Source organism: Bombyx mori, chromosome 1 (assembly GCF_030269925.1).
Source record: "Bombyx mori chromosome 1, ASM3026992v2".
In the NCBI taxonomy this organism is placed as follows: Eukaryota; Metazoa; Arthropoda; class Insecta; order Lepidoptera; family Bombycidae; genus Bombyx; species Bombyx mori.
The window spans coordinates 8049450-8069451 of record NC_085107.1 but is presented as its reverse complement, the minus strand read 5'-3'; the positions used below and the strand labels follow the sequence as shown (position 1 = coordinate 8069451).

The 20002-nt window shown below is 36.7% G+C and overlaps 1 protein-coding gene across 2 annotated transcripts; it reads right to left on the bottom strand.

The window, feature by feature from the left end:
* Nucleotides 1-6211: 6211 nt before the first annotated feature.
* On the bottom strand, nucleotides 6212-15712 carry LOC101746062 (nucleobindin-2). Of its 2 annotated transcripts, none has more exons than XM_004929770.4 (10): nucleotides 15467-15712; nucleotides 15001-15114; nucleotides 13724-13831; nucleotides 12548-12655; nucleotides 11917-12087; nucleotides 11101-11217; nucleotides 8678-8777; nucleotides 7688-7921; nucleotides 7506-7609; nucleotides 6212-7373 (listed from the first exon to the last, which is right to left on the bottom strand). In XM_004929770.4, exons 2-10 carry the CDS (start codon nucleotides 15106-15108, stop codon nucleotides 6633-6635), a joined length of 1791 nt encoding a protein of 596 aa, XP_004929827.1. In that variant the 5' UTR covers nucleotides 15109-15114; nucleotides 15467-15712; the 3' UTR covers nucleotides 6212-6632. The 2 variants fall into 2 exon arrangements, with proteins under 2 accessions (XP_004929827.1, XP_004929826.1); XM_004929769.4 differs by lacking the exon at nucleotides 8678-8777 and adding an exon at nucleotides 8525-8627.
* Between the last annotated feature and the right edge of the window lie 4290 nt (nucleotides 15713-20002).

Sequence of the window (20002 nt, the reverse complement as noted above, 5' to 3'; positions counted from 1 at the left end):
ATTGCGAAGGAAAGTTCTGTTCTGCATCATGTCAAAACGGAAAATTAAAGTACTGTCATTAAGTGAATAGTGAATGCGTTTGAATCCGGAAAATCGCGAATTGAAATTCAGAGGGTGCATTAGTGAGAAACTCGGGTTAGTGAGAAACCTCTATAAGCGAGAATGAGATTGTGCTCCCTTGAACTCTCGCTTATCCAGGTTTGACTGTATATACTCAGGATTCATTCAAAAATTTTGTTGTAAGTTTGCGACAGATTTGAATTAATCGCTTTTTCGTTGAAATCTAGTGCGATCACCGAATTGCTTAGTTAATTAACTCTACGAATTCGACTACTAATGTTTACGAATACATACCTAGTACTGAAACCTACTTTTTATTAACGATGAATTTACTCTTCCAAATTAATTTTCAAAAATGTAATACATAAATACTTATAATAATAATAATAATAATAACTCTTTATTTATATAACACCTTAATATGTACACAGTAAAGTAATAAAACAAAAGTCGGTATATAAATCGGCGGCCTTATCGCTGAAAGCGATCTCTTCCAGGCAACCTTGCAGGGAGAGGAATAAGTTAACTGGACGGTGCTATATCTTAATAAACTTACATAAAAATATATACTTAAATACACATGTGAAAAATAAATACCATATAAGATAAACTTACATACGATTAAATACAAATAAATACTAAAAATATACAAGATAAAATACAAAAGAAGTAGAAACTTATACAGCTGTATCATAGAAGCAAAGTAGTGCGATTTCAATCTGGACTTGAAAATTTCCGGCGAGGACGATTGTTTAACGCTTAAAGGTAACGCATTCCATAAACGGACAGCTTCAACCGCAAAGGAATGGTCATAAAATGACGTCCCGTGAGCCGGAAACTTCAGCATTAAATTCTCCGATGACCTGAGTGAATGAGAGCTTGCAGTATGTAGGAAATCAAAACGTTCCTGAAGGTAGCGCGGGGACGAGGAATTAAACAGGACACTGTAAAGAAGAGACAATATATGAACATTCCGGCGATAACGAATAGGAAGCCACTTGAGCTTACTGTTATCACAAAATGTTTTTACTCTTGTGATTCATATTTATACTAAGAAACTAAGCATATTTATTTAATATAATTTAATTAGATTAATAATTACAACAATGATACTCTACAATGCATACAAAAATACAAACACTCATTATCTAGATCATACAAAACCAGTCACGAACTTCAAACATGTTTATGTAGCACCGATTTCGCTGAGATAATGCTGTTACAATATTGTAATATTTATTTGTGTCATAAAGAAACGTTGATAGAATAATGAAATGTATATGTTCTTTTCTTAAAGACTACTTTCGTAGAAAAATACACAGTACCTCTATTACTGGGTTACACACATATCACATTTGCCAAGAGTAAAATGTAGTTTCCAGCAAAAAAACTTAACATCTAAATTCTAAAGTGAACCATTGAACTATGCAGATACCTCCTATTCTACAGGATTTTTCCATTTATTAATATGAGATATCTGCTCGTCTGATATAATAAGCATCTTTTTTAACTTAAATTAAGACAGAAAATTAATATGCTTCAAGGTACTTAACCTTTTTTATTGACGCCGCAAAAACCCGTTAAGGATCCTATCCTACCTCCCACTACCTGAGTATTTAATGTGCACTAGTGTGCAATAGGGTTTTAGAGGTAGAACCATACCTATTAAAAAGGCCGCGGTGTTGCTCCGATTTCCCCTAATGTAATGGAGGTTACGGTTTCATCATTACACATGTTTTTTTTTTATGTTTGTAAAGTTACTGGTGGCCCGGAGGCCTTTCCAGTTTTACCAGTGCAGGTGGGCGAGCAAAGGCTAAGCCAGGAGGGGTGAGATTTGCGAACAGCTACCCGAGCGCCTCCAAAGGAGACCTAACAACTCAAGAGTAGCAGTTTCGCGAATGAATCTACTACCGGATCGGAATCGCGAGAAGATCCGGCGAGAAACTCAGCGGGCTGATGCATGGGTTAGGTTCCATGTCGATCTCTTTGTCCACTTCGACGAGTACGGTTACCGGGGTCCCTACTCCTAGTGTTAGAGCTAAAGGTGTCTAATGCAAGGGTTATTGGATCTGATGGATCCGTAAGGACGTGTCCAGGGCGTCGCCGGTGACTGGCTCCTGCGTGGTCAGGATTCGGGGAGTAGTCAGCGGCGGCAACGATAAGGCGAGTATCATAACGGATAGCCTTATCGAAGTACCGTTCCGACACGGACTTCATGTATTTTCGGACGGACGCCCAGTTCGTCGTGTAGGTCAACGTTCCTCACGAACCACTGAGCTCCGACGGCTAGCCTGCAAAAGTGGGATTGGAGGATGTCTATGCGGGTGCGGGCCGCGTGACCGAACACCACACTCGTGTAAGTCATGACGGGCCTTATGCAAGTTTTGTAAAGTATCATCTTGTTCCGAAGGGACATTTTACTCCGCTTACAGACCATGGGGTAGTCTGCCGAGAAGAAACGCGGCGTTGCAGATGGATTTCATATGGGGGCGGAATGTCATGGATGCATCTAAGGTAACACCCAGGTACTTGACCTTCCTGGCCCAGGATATGGGTTGGCTGAAGAGGGTGATCGCGGGTGTAAGATTCCTCCTCCTAACCCGGGAGGAAATTCGTGGAGTTTCACCTTTTAAATAGGACCGCAGTGCTTTTCGCTGGGTTGATATCTACGCGCCATTTTCGGAACCACTTTCCTAAGGTCACGGCTGCGCTCTGGAGTTTCCTCACGATTAGAGACTTGTTTCTACTCGAGTAGTAAACGGTCGTGTCGTCGGTGAAAAAGTCTAGCTAGGTCGGCGGCGAACGGGGAATGTCGTTAATATATAAAGTAAATAGGAGCGGCGAGAGGACGGAGCCCTGCGGGACTCCAGGCGTGAACGGTTGCGCTGAGGGCCGGGTTCCCTCGACTCGAAAATCAAACCGTTTTGCCACAGTTTGTCGAAGAAAATTATGGTCCCCGTGTATAACGGTTTAGGTCAGTCAAGCCCTACTAGAATGTGTTCCGTGAGGCGGTGCACCTATTGTACGCATGAATGATTTGCTCGGAATCAGAATTGTTCATCGATGGGAATACCCTTGGATGAGACGAAGTCTCTGAGGCGTTTGTGGAACAGACGCTCATACAGCAGCAGAGGCATAAGGAGGCTAATCGGGTGGTAACTCGTCGGATGATTTTTGGGTTTACCGAGCTTATGTATGCCGATAACGTCCGCTTCTTTCCACATGGCGGGAAAGATACAGTTCATCATAGCGGCATTGAAAATAGATGCCAACATCACGATGAGTTGGGCGGGTAGAAGTTTAATAACGCGGTTAGAAATACCGTCTGAACCGGGTGCCTTGCGAGGACGTAGGTCTTTGATTAGATCCTTAACTTCCATCGGGGTGATTACACACGCTACCGTTTCACCACAGTATCAGATCACCCACACCGAAACGGGCAGGCCCTTACTAGTACGTGTAGGACAGAGCAACGACTTATTTATTGTGAGCTGTGGCAATATACCATGCTTTCTTGTCTACTCTAAAGCTTCACATAATCGGTGCCGGCGCTCCCGCATCTACACCAGATACCTCGTTAAGCGGGCAGCGGGCGGTATTCCGCGCGCTGTCTCGCTCAAATTCTTTGACGGCGGAGTTGCTGATTCCTTTCACGAGATGACTTTATTGAAGTATGTGTGTGAGTTAGAATAGGTCATAACCCTATAATTTAGTTATCTTCGCTCTCGGCCACTGCCTACATCCTGGAGTAACAGATCGTTGCCTGTGATACTAAAACGAGATCATAGCGGTGCTCTGCCTATCCGTGGCAAACGTATGTATCCGGGCGGGAAATGCGGCGTATCTGCATGTACAAGTACTCACTAAAACAGGTATTCAGGCTTTAATGGAACCAGCTCCACTAACTTCTTTCCTCATCAGACCAGCTCGGTAGAAAGGCGGTTACATAATGATATAGCAATTAAAATTGAAACTTGTCAACTTGTTAAATCATCATTTGTCATAATTACCTACCTATTATTTAGACTTCTTTATTGTAATGGTTATTATTGATAATTCCGTCACGTCGATTTGAAGTTAAGCGCAAACGCCTTCGGCAGAAACAATTATAAAATAACTTAGACGGAGCGTATTTGAACTTAATGTACCGAATTAAAAATATTAAGGATTTCAGAGAAATCGAATAAGACATGTACATTCACAGCCGCGGCCACTTCATTTACAAACACTTATACTTACTACTCAATTCAAATAAAAATACATAAGCCCATAAATAAGGTAAATTTTATAGGAAATAATATATATTTTTTCCTTATTTGTGTAGATAATCGGGTCGCATGTCTTAGTGATTATTGGAGCCCACAGTCATATCACAAAGTGATTTTCGACACCTACTCGAAGAGATCTAATTTCCAGATCATCTGATTAATATTCTGGCCTAAAGAAAAACTTCCTGTTTGACTAATTTATATAATCGTTGACGTAGCCCCAAAACAAAGTCGAATAAACAAGTCCACATTTATAGATAACTCCAATTCAAATTTAGAACTATTATTGTTTTTTTTTACTAGTATCTAATAACGATTCAATGTATCTGTAATATATTGAGTTATAAACTGTACTTTAATTTTTATGAAGTGCAGAGGTGAAAACCGATGAAAATATTCTCAAGGTACAATATACAATATTCCTAAGATACAAATTTATCTTATAAACTATTATTATTGAACAGTAATAAAATTCAATAGGTATGCTCAGGGGAAGTCTGCTTTAAGGAAAATCCCCTATTGTATCTCACTGACCTTTATAACTTATAAGGGGATTGTGCGAGTGAACGATTGATAAAATAACGCTTATTATTACATTCAGAAACATTTTGATTTATTTATATTTAATAATGGTATATAAACCACTGAAGTATGATATAAACTGACAGTCCTGACAAAGACAGACACATATGGCTAATACTTATAAAAATCACTCGGTTTATATCATTCGAATGTACAAATGAAAATGTACCTAATACCCTAATTCTTATATAGATTCAAGCCTATTTACCTAATACGATATCTTAAATTATCAGACTTTCTAATGTAGGTACGTATTGTTCATTCTGATACCGATGTTTAGGGAAATTATAAACGGCAACGATAAGGCAAGCACTGCAAATCATCCAAAGTGTAACTAAAGAGAACGTCGCATTGCATGGTAAATTTAAGTGTGCTATGATAAAAAAGGCATACCGCGGATCTAGCGGTTTACTGATACTCATAAATATCTGCAATTGCAATGTTATAGTTGGACCTACGACCATACGAGTCTACTTACAAATCGCATCTGAAGAACATGTCATAGCTCTCAATACTATAGAATTCACCCTAAACACGTCATTACGAATCCTCCCGATCCATTACCGGTGCTTTTAGGTACCTCAAGCACCGATCACCGTCCTCGCCATACCCGTCGCTTGCGACGAAGGGCTCGACGAGTAAATTTGCCCATAGAAACAGCCCACTGAGTTTCTCGCCGGATCTTCTCAGTGGGTCGAGTTTCCGATCCGGTGGTAGATTCTGCGAAGCACTGCTATTGCTAGGGCCAGTGTTAGCAACACTCCCCGTTGGAGCCCCGTGAGCTCACCTACTAGCTCGGTGAATCTAGAATAACCCACGAGGTTACTAGAATAGGTAGGAAAAAAAATTGAATTCATTCATACTGGTATATTCAGTCCATTCCAAAGCCGGATCGCACACGGAAAAGTATGTCTGTGTAATATGGACGAACTTTGCTCCGATGGCGGACGGTGCAATGCTTAAATGGAAATGATGAGATCACCTCAAATAATTTATCAGATAAATCTCCATTGAATAGTGTCCATTGTTGCAATAGACTGATGTAAGTCTACAGGTTAATGGTGAGGACATTATCGACCTGAGATCCAAAAAAAATCCACTAAGGACTGATTTTTCAATTATCAAATAAAAGTTTCCTATCAAATTAATTATAATCTGAGCGAATACAAAAATGAAACAATGTTTTTTTATTCTCAATGGGAGTGTAATTTTAAATCTGTTCATTACGTATTTTATTATGCCTAGATACAACTTTTATAATAAAACTGAATAGTCAGCCCTGAGTATTGAAAAGCAGTTCCTTGGATTTTATATTTATTGATATTAGAAATTCTACATTTGAATTTGAAAAGCTTAATAATATAAAAAAGATGTAACGACAGACATGAAACGAATTTGGCACCATTTGAGGCTCTAAGCACCATGAAGAAAGTGAAAATCCATCTATATCAATAGACAAATATTTCAGGAAATGAGTAGTATATTTTTTAAGTAAGTAATTTTACGCTATCTACAACAAGTAAACAAAATTTAATGAGCTAAAATACGAGATATAATTTATGCAAATTCACATATGATGTAAGCAAAAACGTTCAACGGGACAGGTATTGCTATAATTAACGACTAAATACGCTAATTGAGTCTAATCGAATTGAAATAAATTCTACTTAGAATAGAGTAGAGTACTATGTAGAGGTCGTATTTTGCTTTTAATACTCTATTTTAGTGAATAGGTGAGTTTACTTGGGGTAGAGCATTCTGTGACGGCACGGGTAGGGCCTGAGCTTGTTGTGCCGGTTGCCCTTGAATGGGAACTGGAGGTAGCTGAGGCACTTGCCCTTGGTTCACATTAGGCTGCGGTGGTATTTGTCCTTGATTTTGAGGGGGTTGTTGTAGATTTTGAGGCGGCTGCTGTACTTGGGGCTGCTGCTGTGATTGATATTGGGTTTGAGGCGGCTGTCCTTGATATTGAGCCTGTGGTGGTTGTTGAGCTTGTGGCGGTTGTTGAGCCTGTTGTGGTTGTTGAGCTTGAGGAGGTTGTTGAGCTTGAGGGGGTTGTTGAGCTTGAGGTGGTTGTTGAGCTTGAGGGGGTTGTTGTCCCTGGTACTGCCCCTGAGGCGGTTGCTGAGCTTGATACTGTCCTTGCTGAGGCTGGTTCTGTGACTGACCTAGCTGTCCTTGATATTGACCTTGAGGTGGTTGTTGATATCCCTGTTGGGGTTGCTGATATCCTTGTTGAGGTTGTTGATATCCTTGTTGAGGTTGTTGATATCCTTGTTGGGGTTGTTGGTAACCTTGTTGTGCTTGTCCCGGTGGATAATATTGGGCTTGACCCTGGTGCTGGGGTTGTTGGTATTGTTGTTGTGCCGGATAACCTTGATGTTGTTGATGGGCGTAGAATTCCTGGAGAGCTTGGTGAATTTGGTGTTGAGATCCTGGTAGTGGACGACCGTGGGGATCAACCTAAACCAAAATAATCACTATTGATATATTTTTCCAATATAATTATTTATGTGTGACAATGTAAGAACAATTTATAATGCGCAGTTATGTTAAAAACTTAACATGCTCTTATCTAAAAAATACAGCACTTACCAAACCACGCTGCTGCAAGTATCTAATCTCTTCTAGCTTACGTCTTTCGTACTCTTGGTACTCTGCTTGTGTATAGACCTGATTTTCTTCAATTGGCTTCCAGCCTAGAGAGGAAACATCTTATGTAGTGATATTTAATTGATAACCTTAAAGTTTTCATACCAATCTTTTTACTATATTACCTTCGTCTTGATTGAAATCTGCACGTTGCGTGGCCATCATAAACTCATGGAAATCAATCAGTCCGTCGTGGTTCTTATCATTCTCTTTGAACACATGTTCCCTCATCCTCTCCATCTCTTCGGCTCTTTCGTGCAAATCTTTATTGGGACCACCAGGTCCATAGAATTTATCCAATTCCTTAACGAACAGGGCTTTCACTTCATTTGCATCCCAAACGCCATTACCGTCCACATCTATTCCGAAAAAGAGGAAGATAGAACTAATTTACTAGTGCCAAAATGAATAGAGAGAGAGAGAGAGAGAGCGCGCGCTAATGTACTATTGACGAAATTAAGACTATATATGAGTTCACATTAAGCCAAACGTATTAACAACACAAATCAAGCATCAACAACACACAAAAAATAAAACTAGTCAATATAAAACAAATCAAACAGGAAAACAATTATTTCAAAAGTGTTAAATACAGTCTAGCCATAGTTATGGTTATAATAAAGAAACAATAATATACATGTTTAAATTTCGAACCTGACATCCTCTCACTAATAAATAACTGGTCACAACGATTGTGGATTATTTTAGGAAGACCCATTTTGAATGACGTTCACTTTTCAGGACACTATTAATGTATTAGCTATCGCACACTGCAGTAGTGTTCCATGGAATTAGGAAAGAAAAAACTATTTTTTTTTCCGATATAACATTATTTATGGCAAGACGTACCTACGTACTTAACTAAACATGCACAAAATCATTACACGACGGAACATAAATACAAATGGATGAGTGTGATGCAAAAAAAACAGCTATAATGCGTTGCATGCTACATGTCTTACCATGCAACATGAAAAACACCTTAGGGTCGAAATCTTTCAAATCCATATGGTCACCATTTTTCCAAATCTCTAATAACTGGCCTTTGGTCACAGGATGGTGAAGCTGTTACAAATAACAACATAATATTAATAATGTGATTACTATCAACTCACCATGCATCATGAAGAAAACTTTAGGATCAAACTGTTGATCCATATGATCCTGTTTCTCCCAGACCTCTTCTAATTGTTGTTTAGAACCGGGGTGATGGAGCTGCGTTTTAATTCACATTAAATAAAAACTATTTGTAAGAGAATTAGAAACGAAAACAGACGATAGACAAAGTGCCGAGTGAGCCCTTGTATTTAGGTATCGAAACAAATGTTTAGAATGAAAGATGGGCATTGAATTGAATTTTTCTTGAAAGAATTGAAGAACTAAAGATTGACATTGAATTCAATTATTTCTTCATTGACCAACAAATAATTGACAAGAACGAGCTTTGTATTTACTTAGTACTCACAGTTGCCTGCAGGTCACTACAGTCTATAAGGGGTAACATTACATACATACATGTCACCACACACTTGGTGACGTGGTCAGTCTCAAACATTGGAATAAAGAATAAAGCCGTGGTCTTATATGTCGTGACATGAATGTTTTTGCCAAACAATGTTGCGCCTAGCCTTGCGACAAGTCTGTATTTAGTAGAGGGATCACGGAAAAAACCTAGAAAGGAAAATACGGGGAAGAAAACAATGTTTCACATCTTGAAAACTATCCAATTCTAAAAACTAAGTTTCGTTGATTACCTACTACACTTAATAATTTACTTAATAATTTGAAGTGTGGCGGCCCTGTTGGGGAATAACCTTTAATGAGGCGGAAACAGCAATGGTAATTGGCGGAAATAGATTTTATACTCGTCATTTGTATTATTAGTTATATTTGTGTACAGGTAAATTATTAACACATTAAATTCCTACCAGTAAACGGGTGGAATCTAACTAAAATTTGTAATATTATTTAAATCGTAAATAATACAAAGAAAGTAATAGGCGCGTGATTACATCTGATCGCGAAAACCGAACAAAACACTAGAATGACATTTAGTTTCTCATCATGAGCCTGGATTCCGTAAGGCGGTTTTAAACCCGCGACATAAGGTTTATTTTTTATTAAGTTTAAATGGAAGAAAGCTATACTGTACATGTAATTTGTTACTAAAGCATTTTTGTGAAGTCCTCTAATCAATTTTGTTTTCTAATAAGTTTTCCATACAATTATTTTATTATTTTTGGTTTTTCTATAAATCAATAGATATCAGAAAACATTGAAATAAACAAAAACTCATTTAGAGAACTCCAATGGCTATTTTACGTTCAACATTATTAAGGAATTGTGTACTGAAAACTTTAAACAGAGCTAATGGTCTCAGTTTATAATGGTTGTGATATATGTACATATTGGCAGACGACCACACACGACGATATTATAAGGTCGTTTTAGTCAAATTAATTTTAATCACCGGTGGTAGGACCTCTTGTGAGCCCGCACGGGTAGGTACCACTACCCCTGCCTATTTCTGCCGTGAAGCAGTAATGCGTTTCGGTTTAAAGGGTAAAGCAGCAGTTGCTCTGTAAAAACTAAGACCTTAGAACTCATATCTCAAGGTAGGTGGCCGCATTTACGTTGTAGATGTTTATGGACTCCGGTAACCACTTAACATCAGGTGGGCTGTGAGCTCGTCCACCCATCTAAGCAATAAAAATAATTATTATTGTTATTAATCATGAAGGATTGCCTTCATGATTAATTAAAATTATTTTTTATTATATTAATGTGGGAGAGTTAACTGCTCATTCAAACGTGTGTGAAACAAACGGTGACTTATAATTCGATCCTAATAAAGATTTATTTGGTAATTAAAGATTAAAGAAACACAAATTATGTGCTTCCAATGAAATTTGTTTCAAGGTTTATTGATTCAACATGAATATGTTTTGTGAGAGTTACTTAACCTTCAAGGCAGTGAATACTATAAGCATAACTTTATCGACGAATTACCCAACATAGCTAGTATGCATTATTCGATTATTTTCTAGAAAACGTCATTACAAAACAATGCTCACAGAATCTGACTCAAACACGAACCAAACGCGATAAGGACTTACTCGAAAAGCAATAAACAAAATTATTTATCAACATGCGTTCATGGAATTCTACTCGAGTGTATATTATGAACGTTCAAAGAGGTGATTTCAACAGACTGTATAATAATTTTCAAAACAATTTTAATAATTCCGTTACTTCTTGACCCATTACTATAGTTTTGCCTAAATACCGTAAATAAATTTTTGCTGTCTTTTATGGAATTTCAAAAATCGCTTCATCCGTTCTAGGGTTTTAGCGGGACTAACGAACATCAATTCATTTTTATATATATAGATTAGAATATTTTGGTGAGAGCTCTTATTATCCTTGCTTGTTCTAATTATATAGACAGGTTAAGAATTATGTTTTAGGTTTGATAGCTTAATTTGTTCCCATTGTTCTTGAGACTCTCAATATGATAATAAAGAAAATTATATCTTACAGGCTTGTGATGTTTCTTGGCCTCTTCCTCTTCCTTTATTTTCTCCAAATATTCTTTATTGTCGCCCATTTCTTCCATTTTCTGATGTTTTTCAAATTCTTTTTGAATTTCGTATGTCTGTAATGAGTTTCGTTTTTTATTATTATTTTACCTTGGTCAATTAGTTTTAATTTAAATTGTCTAAATTATTAAAATTAAAAATGCAAACTATATAATTAAAGTACCCCACAAGCCGAATTTAAAAAGGAACAATATACTTTTCTATTTTTTTAACACGATTGTACTCAATCTTTGCTTCCTTTTTACTTGAATCTTTGAACATGATTATCGATAATATCATTACTCCCGAAATTGTAGACATACATATATTATACACTAATTTACTATCACAGCCTAATATCATGACCAGTAACAACAAGATAAAAATTATAGCATTTTTAAATTAAGTTGGACTAGCAAGTAAAACCAGTTTTTTCAAGTTCCGTTTTCCATTAATTAATTTCCATTTGGCTGTACTAACCAAATTTATATTATGTGAACTAAACTAAATGATCTAAATGCACATTTACATTTTTAAACCAATTGTAATCATAAAATGAACATTAAATAACTGCCTTAACTTTTTTCAGTTGGTCACTAAAAATCGCCACATTCGTAGGTTGGAGATTATTAAACGCACAATAATTTCTAATATGATTATTATATTATGTCTTACATGATAAAAGTTTGAAATGTAATTAAATTGTTTTGGAATATTTTATAAGTGGAGACAGAGAATGGTTTTTTAATCAGATTTATATCAAGAACGGGACTGACCTTAAACTCTTCTCTGCGTTTCTTATCAGCAGCTTCAAGATCAGAAGTCGTTTTCATGATGAGTTTCTTCAGATCTTCAATTTCAAATGTGTGAGCATTTGTATGATCTAAATGTTCACTAGACGGTACTTTACCCATATTGACGTGAAGATCATTGGTGAGCTCGAATTGCTGATTCGAAAGAAAAAATAATTCAATATTAATAATTTGGTAATTAAATTATCTACATTTAATAAATTCGTTTGCAATGAAAAATCTTACTGCACTTAACATAAATACACGAACAATCTTCATAATACACTGTATGTACTTTGAAAAAACGAAATATTTGCCCAGTGCTCAACCTACCTCTGGCACAAAATAAATGATACATACTACTGGCCACTAGACTAAAGTAATGTTAGCATATTTAATCAGTCAATAGTAACCGATATAAATGAGCCATGCTGCTAAACCATATATAAAAGCTGCTAAAGAATATAACACTCTCTGTACCATTATGGGACATAAGGTTCTTGCCTCTCACATCTACTTCGCTTCCATACTTGTATAGATAGAAAAAACGAAGGGCTACATGTATTATGATGTATAAATACAATAAATTTAAATTATAAAACCGTTATTATTATACCTTGGTAGCTAAGTGTCGTAATCTCTCTAGTTCTCGTCGCTTGATTTCATCCAACCTTGTCCTCACATTGTGGTTGACAAAGTCCAGCTGTTCTGCGATTTTTCCAGACTAGAATGAAAAAACAGTCTTTGCAATGTATTATTATTATAGATTTTTGCATAAGCTAGAAGGGGGAAGCCTTGTAAAAGGCTATCCACTCTCAAGCTTTTAAGTGTGAGCTTAAGAATGTGCAGCTATTATACATATGGTGCTGGATTCTTTAACTAGTCACAGTATTTCTAAAAAGCTCGTTTTGTTAGGCTAATATACTTTTAGCTTCTGGGCGAAAGGGTGCCGTGGTCACCCTGAAGTCATTGGAAACAGTATCTTGGGTTGATGCATTTACTGCGGGAGCCTTTGTAAGAGCGAGAGCTCTAACCCAGATACAAAAGGTATTGGAGTTTCATAAGGTCTAAGGTCCATCCCAAGGTTTTGTATCTGATGTGGTGTGGTGCATCACAAAAATGTCTTTATTAACTTATAGATGATTTATTGAGTTGCTTGAACGAGCTTACAACCCATTTAAGAGTTTCAGTAGTTAACAGAATCCATATATTATATCACAAAGCAAATGCTGCTACACACCTTAAGCCATAAGGTTTAAGTTTCGATTGTATAGTGTAGCAGTAGTCTCAATTGTATAGTAGTTGCAATCCTTCAAAACAGACCACACAACTATTTCACAGCAAATATAGGCAGGGTAACGGTACCCACCAATGCACACTCACAATATGCCCTATCACTAGTAATTACGCAAATTATACTTTTTGTGAGTTTAATTTTCATTTCATGATCTTATTCCTTCATTGTGGAATCATTCATGAATACTCATTAAATACAATGTTCATTAGATAAATTTATACCTCTTATGGGGCGGGCTTATGCACTGGTTGTCGCATCACTTAATAAGAGGTGTACTGGAAATTTAGGTCACAATGAAAGGAGCTATTGAATGATTGTATTCCTAAACAGGGTCCCAACAGTCTTAATAATTAGTGACTATGATATAGAAATTATTGTTGTATACCTTAATTAAAAGTAAAACACTATTTATTATATAATTAATTAATTAATTTAGATTAATAAATAATTTAAGTTTACACTTGTCTAAAATCTACCATTTTAAATGATTCTTACTTTAACATCTTCTTCATCAGCTTTCTCTAATCGCTCCCTGAAATCAGGATCACTCTCCAATGCTTGCACAACCTCCTTGAGGTACCTATGATACTCCATATACTCCTCCTATATAGTACAGAAAATATTTATTTATTTGTTAAAAGGTTGTAAATAAAAATACTACAAAACATGTTGAATGAGTTATATATTCTACATTAAAGCATTAACATAATAGAAACAATCAAACTATGCTATAAATGACTGACTCCAGAAACTCAAATCTCCTCTGGTACTTTCAGACTTATTATCATTTTTTATACACAAAGAACCGATGTGACTATACAAAATGGGTAAGCATGAGCAATACTATAAATAAATCTAGATTAAGATTTCGCAGAGACTATTTAGTAAAGAATACAAATGATATCATTAATGTTAATTTCCAAATGAAATTGCTTAGCTAATGAAATTAATCCAAGTTTTAAACACATGCACGCATATATAAAACTAAAAATATCTCTCTGACTAAAAAAATTCGTACAATTTGCATAAACCAAATCTTTTTGTCACATAATTCTAATGTTAGTTTTAACTCAGTGAACTATTATTACTATTAAATTAGGCTAAAAATAAAATGTAAATGAAATCAAACATTATTAACAAACAAGGATGTGCAAAGTATCAGATAAAAGTTCAAACACTAATAAATAAATTTTTTTCAAGACATACAAATTAAAAATTTTATATAAAGATAACAAATACTTTAATTATGCTTTCTGACAAGTAATCATGATTTACATTAATTATGATGTTATCTTTGTTAAATTAATAAAATAACATGTATTTTTTTTCAAAATCTAGCTCTGCCATTGTTATAATACACCTTGTATTAGGAATCCGCTGAAGTAGTTACAATCATGAATATGTCTAATGCAACAAAAGATTCCAGTTTGAAAGGTAGGACAGCCATTATACATTACAATTGAGACTTTAACCATATGTCATAAGTTAAGTGGTAGCATTACCATTGTGGTAGGCCAGTTTGGTAGTTACAATAACCACTTAAAATATGGCCATGAGCTTATACCTAACTATCTAAGAAAGTGCCATAAATAAAATGTGATTAATGAGTGCTTGATATGCAAAGCTTTACAGTTAAGCTATTTAAAAAGTTGAAGAGAAATAAATTTATTAATAACATATATATTACATACACGCCAATAGCAATCATACATATTTGGTAGGTCAAAATTAAGTTGAAGTCAAACTATAATTAAAATCTAACTTTCACTTACCAAATCATCCTTAATTTCACTGTCTTCTGATTTATCAGGGGTCACAGGAGGAGCATACGAGCAGTGAAGGAAAACGATCATACAACCTATTGTAACTAAGAGCCTCATATTGATCTGCAAAATCGGAAATAATACCATTAAATCACGAATTATAATATTATCTATTCTTTATCCTATCTTGACCATCAATCAAAGTGTTATCAAGATTCGTCGACTTATTATGCAAAATTAATTAATTTGTTGATATTTTTCTAGAAATAAGTATTAATCGGATATGTAAAATTTGTTATTTATGTTTACGTATGTAGTTGAGACAAAGTGGTTTAATTTAATTAAAGCAATACCTTTATTTAAACTAAATATATTTCGGAAAATAAGAGCTTAAATTTTCTAAGGTATGAGAATGTAAACGTAATTTAAATAAGTATGTAGTATTCGGAAAAGGAAAAAAAAACTTTCCACTTACGAGTTAATTTTGCAAGGACGACTAAATCTACATGTAAGTAATGACAGTTTTCGTTTGATATTGATTGTATTATTTTTGAATAGGTGCTGTTTTGTTGCCCAGTTATAATATACTATTTTTCAATTTCACTGAACTCCCAGTACACTTATTAAAAGTCAATTGACATTCATCGACGTGTCCCAATGGTTATTTATCTTTTGAAGTGGGTGGGCGGTGGGTGCATTATCTATGGTGGGTGCATTATCTATGGTGGCTGCCTTTAGAAATATGTTGTTTAATCTATGACGTGTTTAATCTATGGAAACGTTCTTATAATGAAATTGTTAAGCCGGCCACTGACATGCGCGCAAATATTCGTACATTGTACGAATGTTTGCGCGCATGTGAAGGGCCGTCAAACATTCATTCGCAAACCTAGCGGCTGTGCAAATGGGTTCGCATACTCAATTTGCGAACCCGTTTGCGCTTCCTCCTACACTTGTTTACGAATGTCTCACGAATTTCTCCTCCTTTTTAATTCGTCAATAGAACATTGAAAAGAAAAAGAGTTTTGAATTCTTTCCCAGACATCAATAACAGCCATGCTGTTTTTTGGGATTTCTTTTGATGAAGATACGCTACACAGTAGACGTCATGAACTATGAAAATGGTGATACGTCCGTTACCTTCGCAATCGTCGGCGCAACTGGGCAAGCGAATGTGTGGGAGACTACGCGAAGGTTCGAGGTTCGCGCGCTTTGATGTCTGTTAAAAAACCGACACAGCTTGGAAAACCACGAATGCAGCGAAAACTTTGCATAATCATTCGCAAATGTCGTCCTGCACTTGCGGGTTTGCGTATTCGTGCGCATGTGAGTGACCGGTGTTAGAGGTGCTATAGTGAACGAATACCTATGTAGGTAAGGTTGTAGAAAAAAAATTTACATGTGTGCAATTCACACGTGGTAGAAGTGAAACCTTCCAAAATTAAAATACTATTATCCTAAACGTCTTAAGTATATGTAAATTTTTGTCATTAGTGAATAATTGTAAGGTAGCGCCCTCTGTGAATTGATATTTTAATTTCACGTATAATCCTAAATTAAAATTCACTACAAGAGCTTTCATACACACGTTAGTATTAAATAAAAAATCTCACAGATGGCGCTGTATTAAATAGTATGTATATTTCTGTCTCATTCTTTGCTGGCTTCATCCTACACATTTTTGTATTTGTGTCTCTTACCTGTCGTTTTTTCCGTTGCATCCGGTTTGAAATCACAACGATTCTAAAGAAGTTTTCTTGAAGAAGAAATGTCTATCTTACGCCAGATCGGTGTATCCTTGACTGCGTGGACAGTATCGTGGACTGAGGTGCTGCGTATGGAGCCTAATCCGAACAACGCGTTGAACTTCTGCCTCTGAGCCTTCCTCTTTGGTTCGGTATTCTCTCATCGTTCTCGTCGAACCTGTCACTTGCGATGAACTGCTCAGCGAGTAAACTAACCTATAGACAAAGCCCACTGAATTTCTCGCCGGATTTTATCAGTTGGTCGCGTTTTCGATCCGGTGGTAGATTCTGCGAAGCACTGCTCTCGCTAGCGTTAGCGTTAGAAACGCCCCCAGACTAGAGCCTCGAGAGCTAACCTACTCGCTCGGTTACGCTGGCATAGCCTCTCAAGGCTACCAGCTTAAGTAGGAAAAAAAGTGGCCTAAAGGTTAACACGCCCGTTGCTTTCGTGTCTAGCGAATAGCGATGCGACATTAGCAAATGTTCACGAATGACTATAGTAGAATTATTTTGTCCGTGCAGTTTGGGTCATAAAACATAGCCCGGCTAGGGCGCTGAGCATGATGCGCGGGCGCAGCTCCATTATCGATAAAAATAAATGAGTATCGAAGGCAGGTACACGGCGGCGGGGTGGTATACGAAGGGTGGTGTGACATTGTTACGTTATGAGTCATTTGTTGTATCTACCCGCAAATTATAGTACATATGTCGAAGAGAAATGTGATTTTGTGCATTCGCTCTCTGAATTTATTTAGTAACACAATGGCTACTCCTTTTTTTGTACCAAAACAGTAGAATTTATTCAAATATTTTGCATGTTGGCAAAAATATACTAGCACAAGCACGTGTTATTATCAACAATGTGTTAAAATTTTTCACTGAAATGAGAATAGATCCCGAAAAGTTACAGTCTTCATTTCTGCCGTTCTCGTTAACTTGCTGCGGCGATATGTGGTGTAAGCAGTGGCATAGCTACCTAGGGGCCAGGCGGGGCGGTACCCCGGGGCCTTCAAGCTCAGCTCGAATCCTTACCAGAAGCCTCGATCGGACTGAACTTTTGGAAATTTCTTCTATTTTAAAAATAAATATGACAGGTTGCAACCCCACTTTAATCATGACAACTCAGTTGAATGAAATTCAAAAGTTATGTCTAGGGAATTCCCCTAAATTCTTTCTGTAGGTTGGCAGTGTTGTCAATTTGACGGATAGTGATATGTGCGTTTTATTATCTACGATGTGCATTTTATTGTGAATTCGAGTTAAGCCTCGAAGGCTCTGTCGGGCGCCCTTGGCGTGAGCTGCGCCGTCTGGTTGTAGTGTTCACCGCGGTAACCCTTACCTCATCCGGGTTTTGACCTCGGAGAGGATCGGGGATAGGAAGAGTGCAGGGGAGTTGCTTAGTGCGGTAGGGTCCTGAAAACATTCTGGGATCCACGGTTTCGCAGTTGCGGACTAGTCCCACATACCACGCGCGTTCAGCCCCCAGCCCGAAAAAAAAGGACCCAACCTTTATATAATAAACCCTTGAATCTTCTCTATTTCGTTTTATTAGCCAAACCTACACCAAATATTAATTGTAATTTATGTTGTTACTGTTTAATATTTTTATTACCTGCCCTGCAGTGCACAAAAAAGAGCTTAAGTAGCTTAGCAACTTTAAAGTATTTCATATTTTTATTTGATACAATCTAATCAGCTTACATAGCCGTGGGGCCCCATTTTTTAATTTGCCCCAGGGCCCTTGGTTACTTAGCTACGCCACTGGATATAAGTGTTCGATTAGTGATTTTTCTTACATTTTTAATCACTAACCCACAAAATGACAAAACTAAATACACTATCAATAACACTTATCGACAACAATAATTAGCATCACTATGCCCGTCCATAAGGCTCGTGAGTGGAAGAGAGAGCGAAATACTCGCTTCACCGCTCCGATTTTTTATGACCCAAACTGCAGGGACAAAATAATTCTACTATAGCAAGGTGAAGGATCGTGTAATAAAAACAATATTGAAAAAAATTGTGTGCCCGCACAGGTACGTAGGTCTCACCGCCGCGCCCTGCCTATTTCTGCCATTGATTTAAATATACTAGACGAGTAGTTCCCGCATCAACGCGTAACCACTCAAAATAAGCCCACAGGCGTATGCGCGGCTTATTTCATTTTCATTCAGCTACTTGCGTGCTGTCGTCCAAGTACCTAATAAGTCCTGAAAAATGGGTAAATGTGTGGTGAAAGAGTGCCTTTTGAGGTCGAAAATACACAATAAGGCAAGCGGGATTACTTTTCACACATAATTTTATCAATTCTGTATTGATTTTCATTGTAAATAAAACAAAAACTGATTTTAAAGATCATCGAGAAAAGGCTATGAAATTTAGGTTCAGTATTGCCAGCAAAATATCTTTTGTCCTATTCCAGAACCTAGATAAACTGTAGACAGTTTCGTGAAAATTTGTACAGTTTCAGCCATACATTCATTCAGTCACCATTCTTTGAATAATGGGTTCAAAAGAAAAAAAAACACAAATACAATTGTTACACAATTATAAATTATTTGTATTATTATTGAGCTCGTCCACCCATCTGATCTAAGCAATAAAAAAAAAAACTTCATTTAAGTTTATTCAAAATTATTTTAGTTAAATTATTTTATTTATTCATTTTCGCTTAAATAATAAATATTCTGGCAAAATATTTCTTAAGCAGGTTACATAAATCGTTCTGCTTCAAGTAATATTACCATCTTTACCCAACTAACAATACGCCGCGTAACTAGTGAACTAGAGTAAGAGATAAATTAATATGTTTAATTTAAAATCTTTATTACTTTCAAAGCTACATCGTCGCCGCATAAAGTGGCTACACTTTTGAGTACGCAAGGTACTGAGGTTTGCTCCTCTAGTCATATTTCAACTCTCTGATTTCTGTAGTGAAACGAAATAGTAATGCGTCTCGGTTTGAAGCAGCGGTTGAGGCAGCCGTTTTGTTGTAAGAATTGAAACTTAGAATTTGTGCTCGTGCTAGCACGAGTTCTAAGTTTCAGGCGACATTTACGTTGTTGGTGTCTATGGGCTACGATGACTATTTAACATCGGGTAGGCCGTGAGCTCGACCAACCATCTAAGCAATATAAAAATCTTACAGCACCACTTTTCAAACGCGTCGATTCGACGGTAGTCTCCCCACCGTAAAGAAAAATGGAAAAGAAGAGAAAGTGCATCTTGGTCTATCCCGAAATGTTTATGTTAGTCCATACTCA

Bases quoted from the DNA above. Each gene is read 5' to 3' on its own strand.
- LOC101746062 (XM_004929769.4), bottom strand. From the start codon at position 15,108: ATGAGGCTCTTAGTTACAATAGGTTGTATGATCGTTTTCCTTCACTGC. The intron at 12,088-12,547 runs GTATAATAATAA...CTTTCGAATCAG, and splicing joins TACGACACTTAGCTACCAAG to CAATTCGAGCTCACCAATGA. The intron at 7,922-8,524 runs GTAAGACATGTA...TTTTCGGAATAG, and splicing joins GGTGTTTTTCATGTTGCATG to ATGTGGACGGTAATGGCGTT.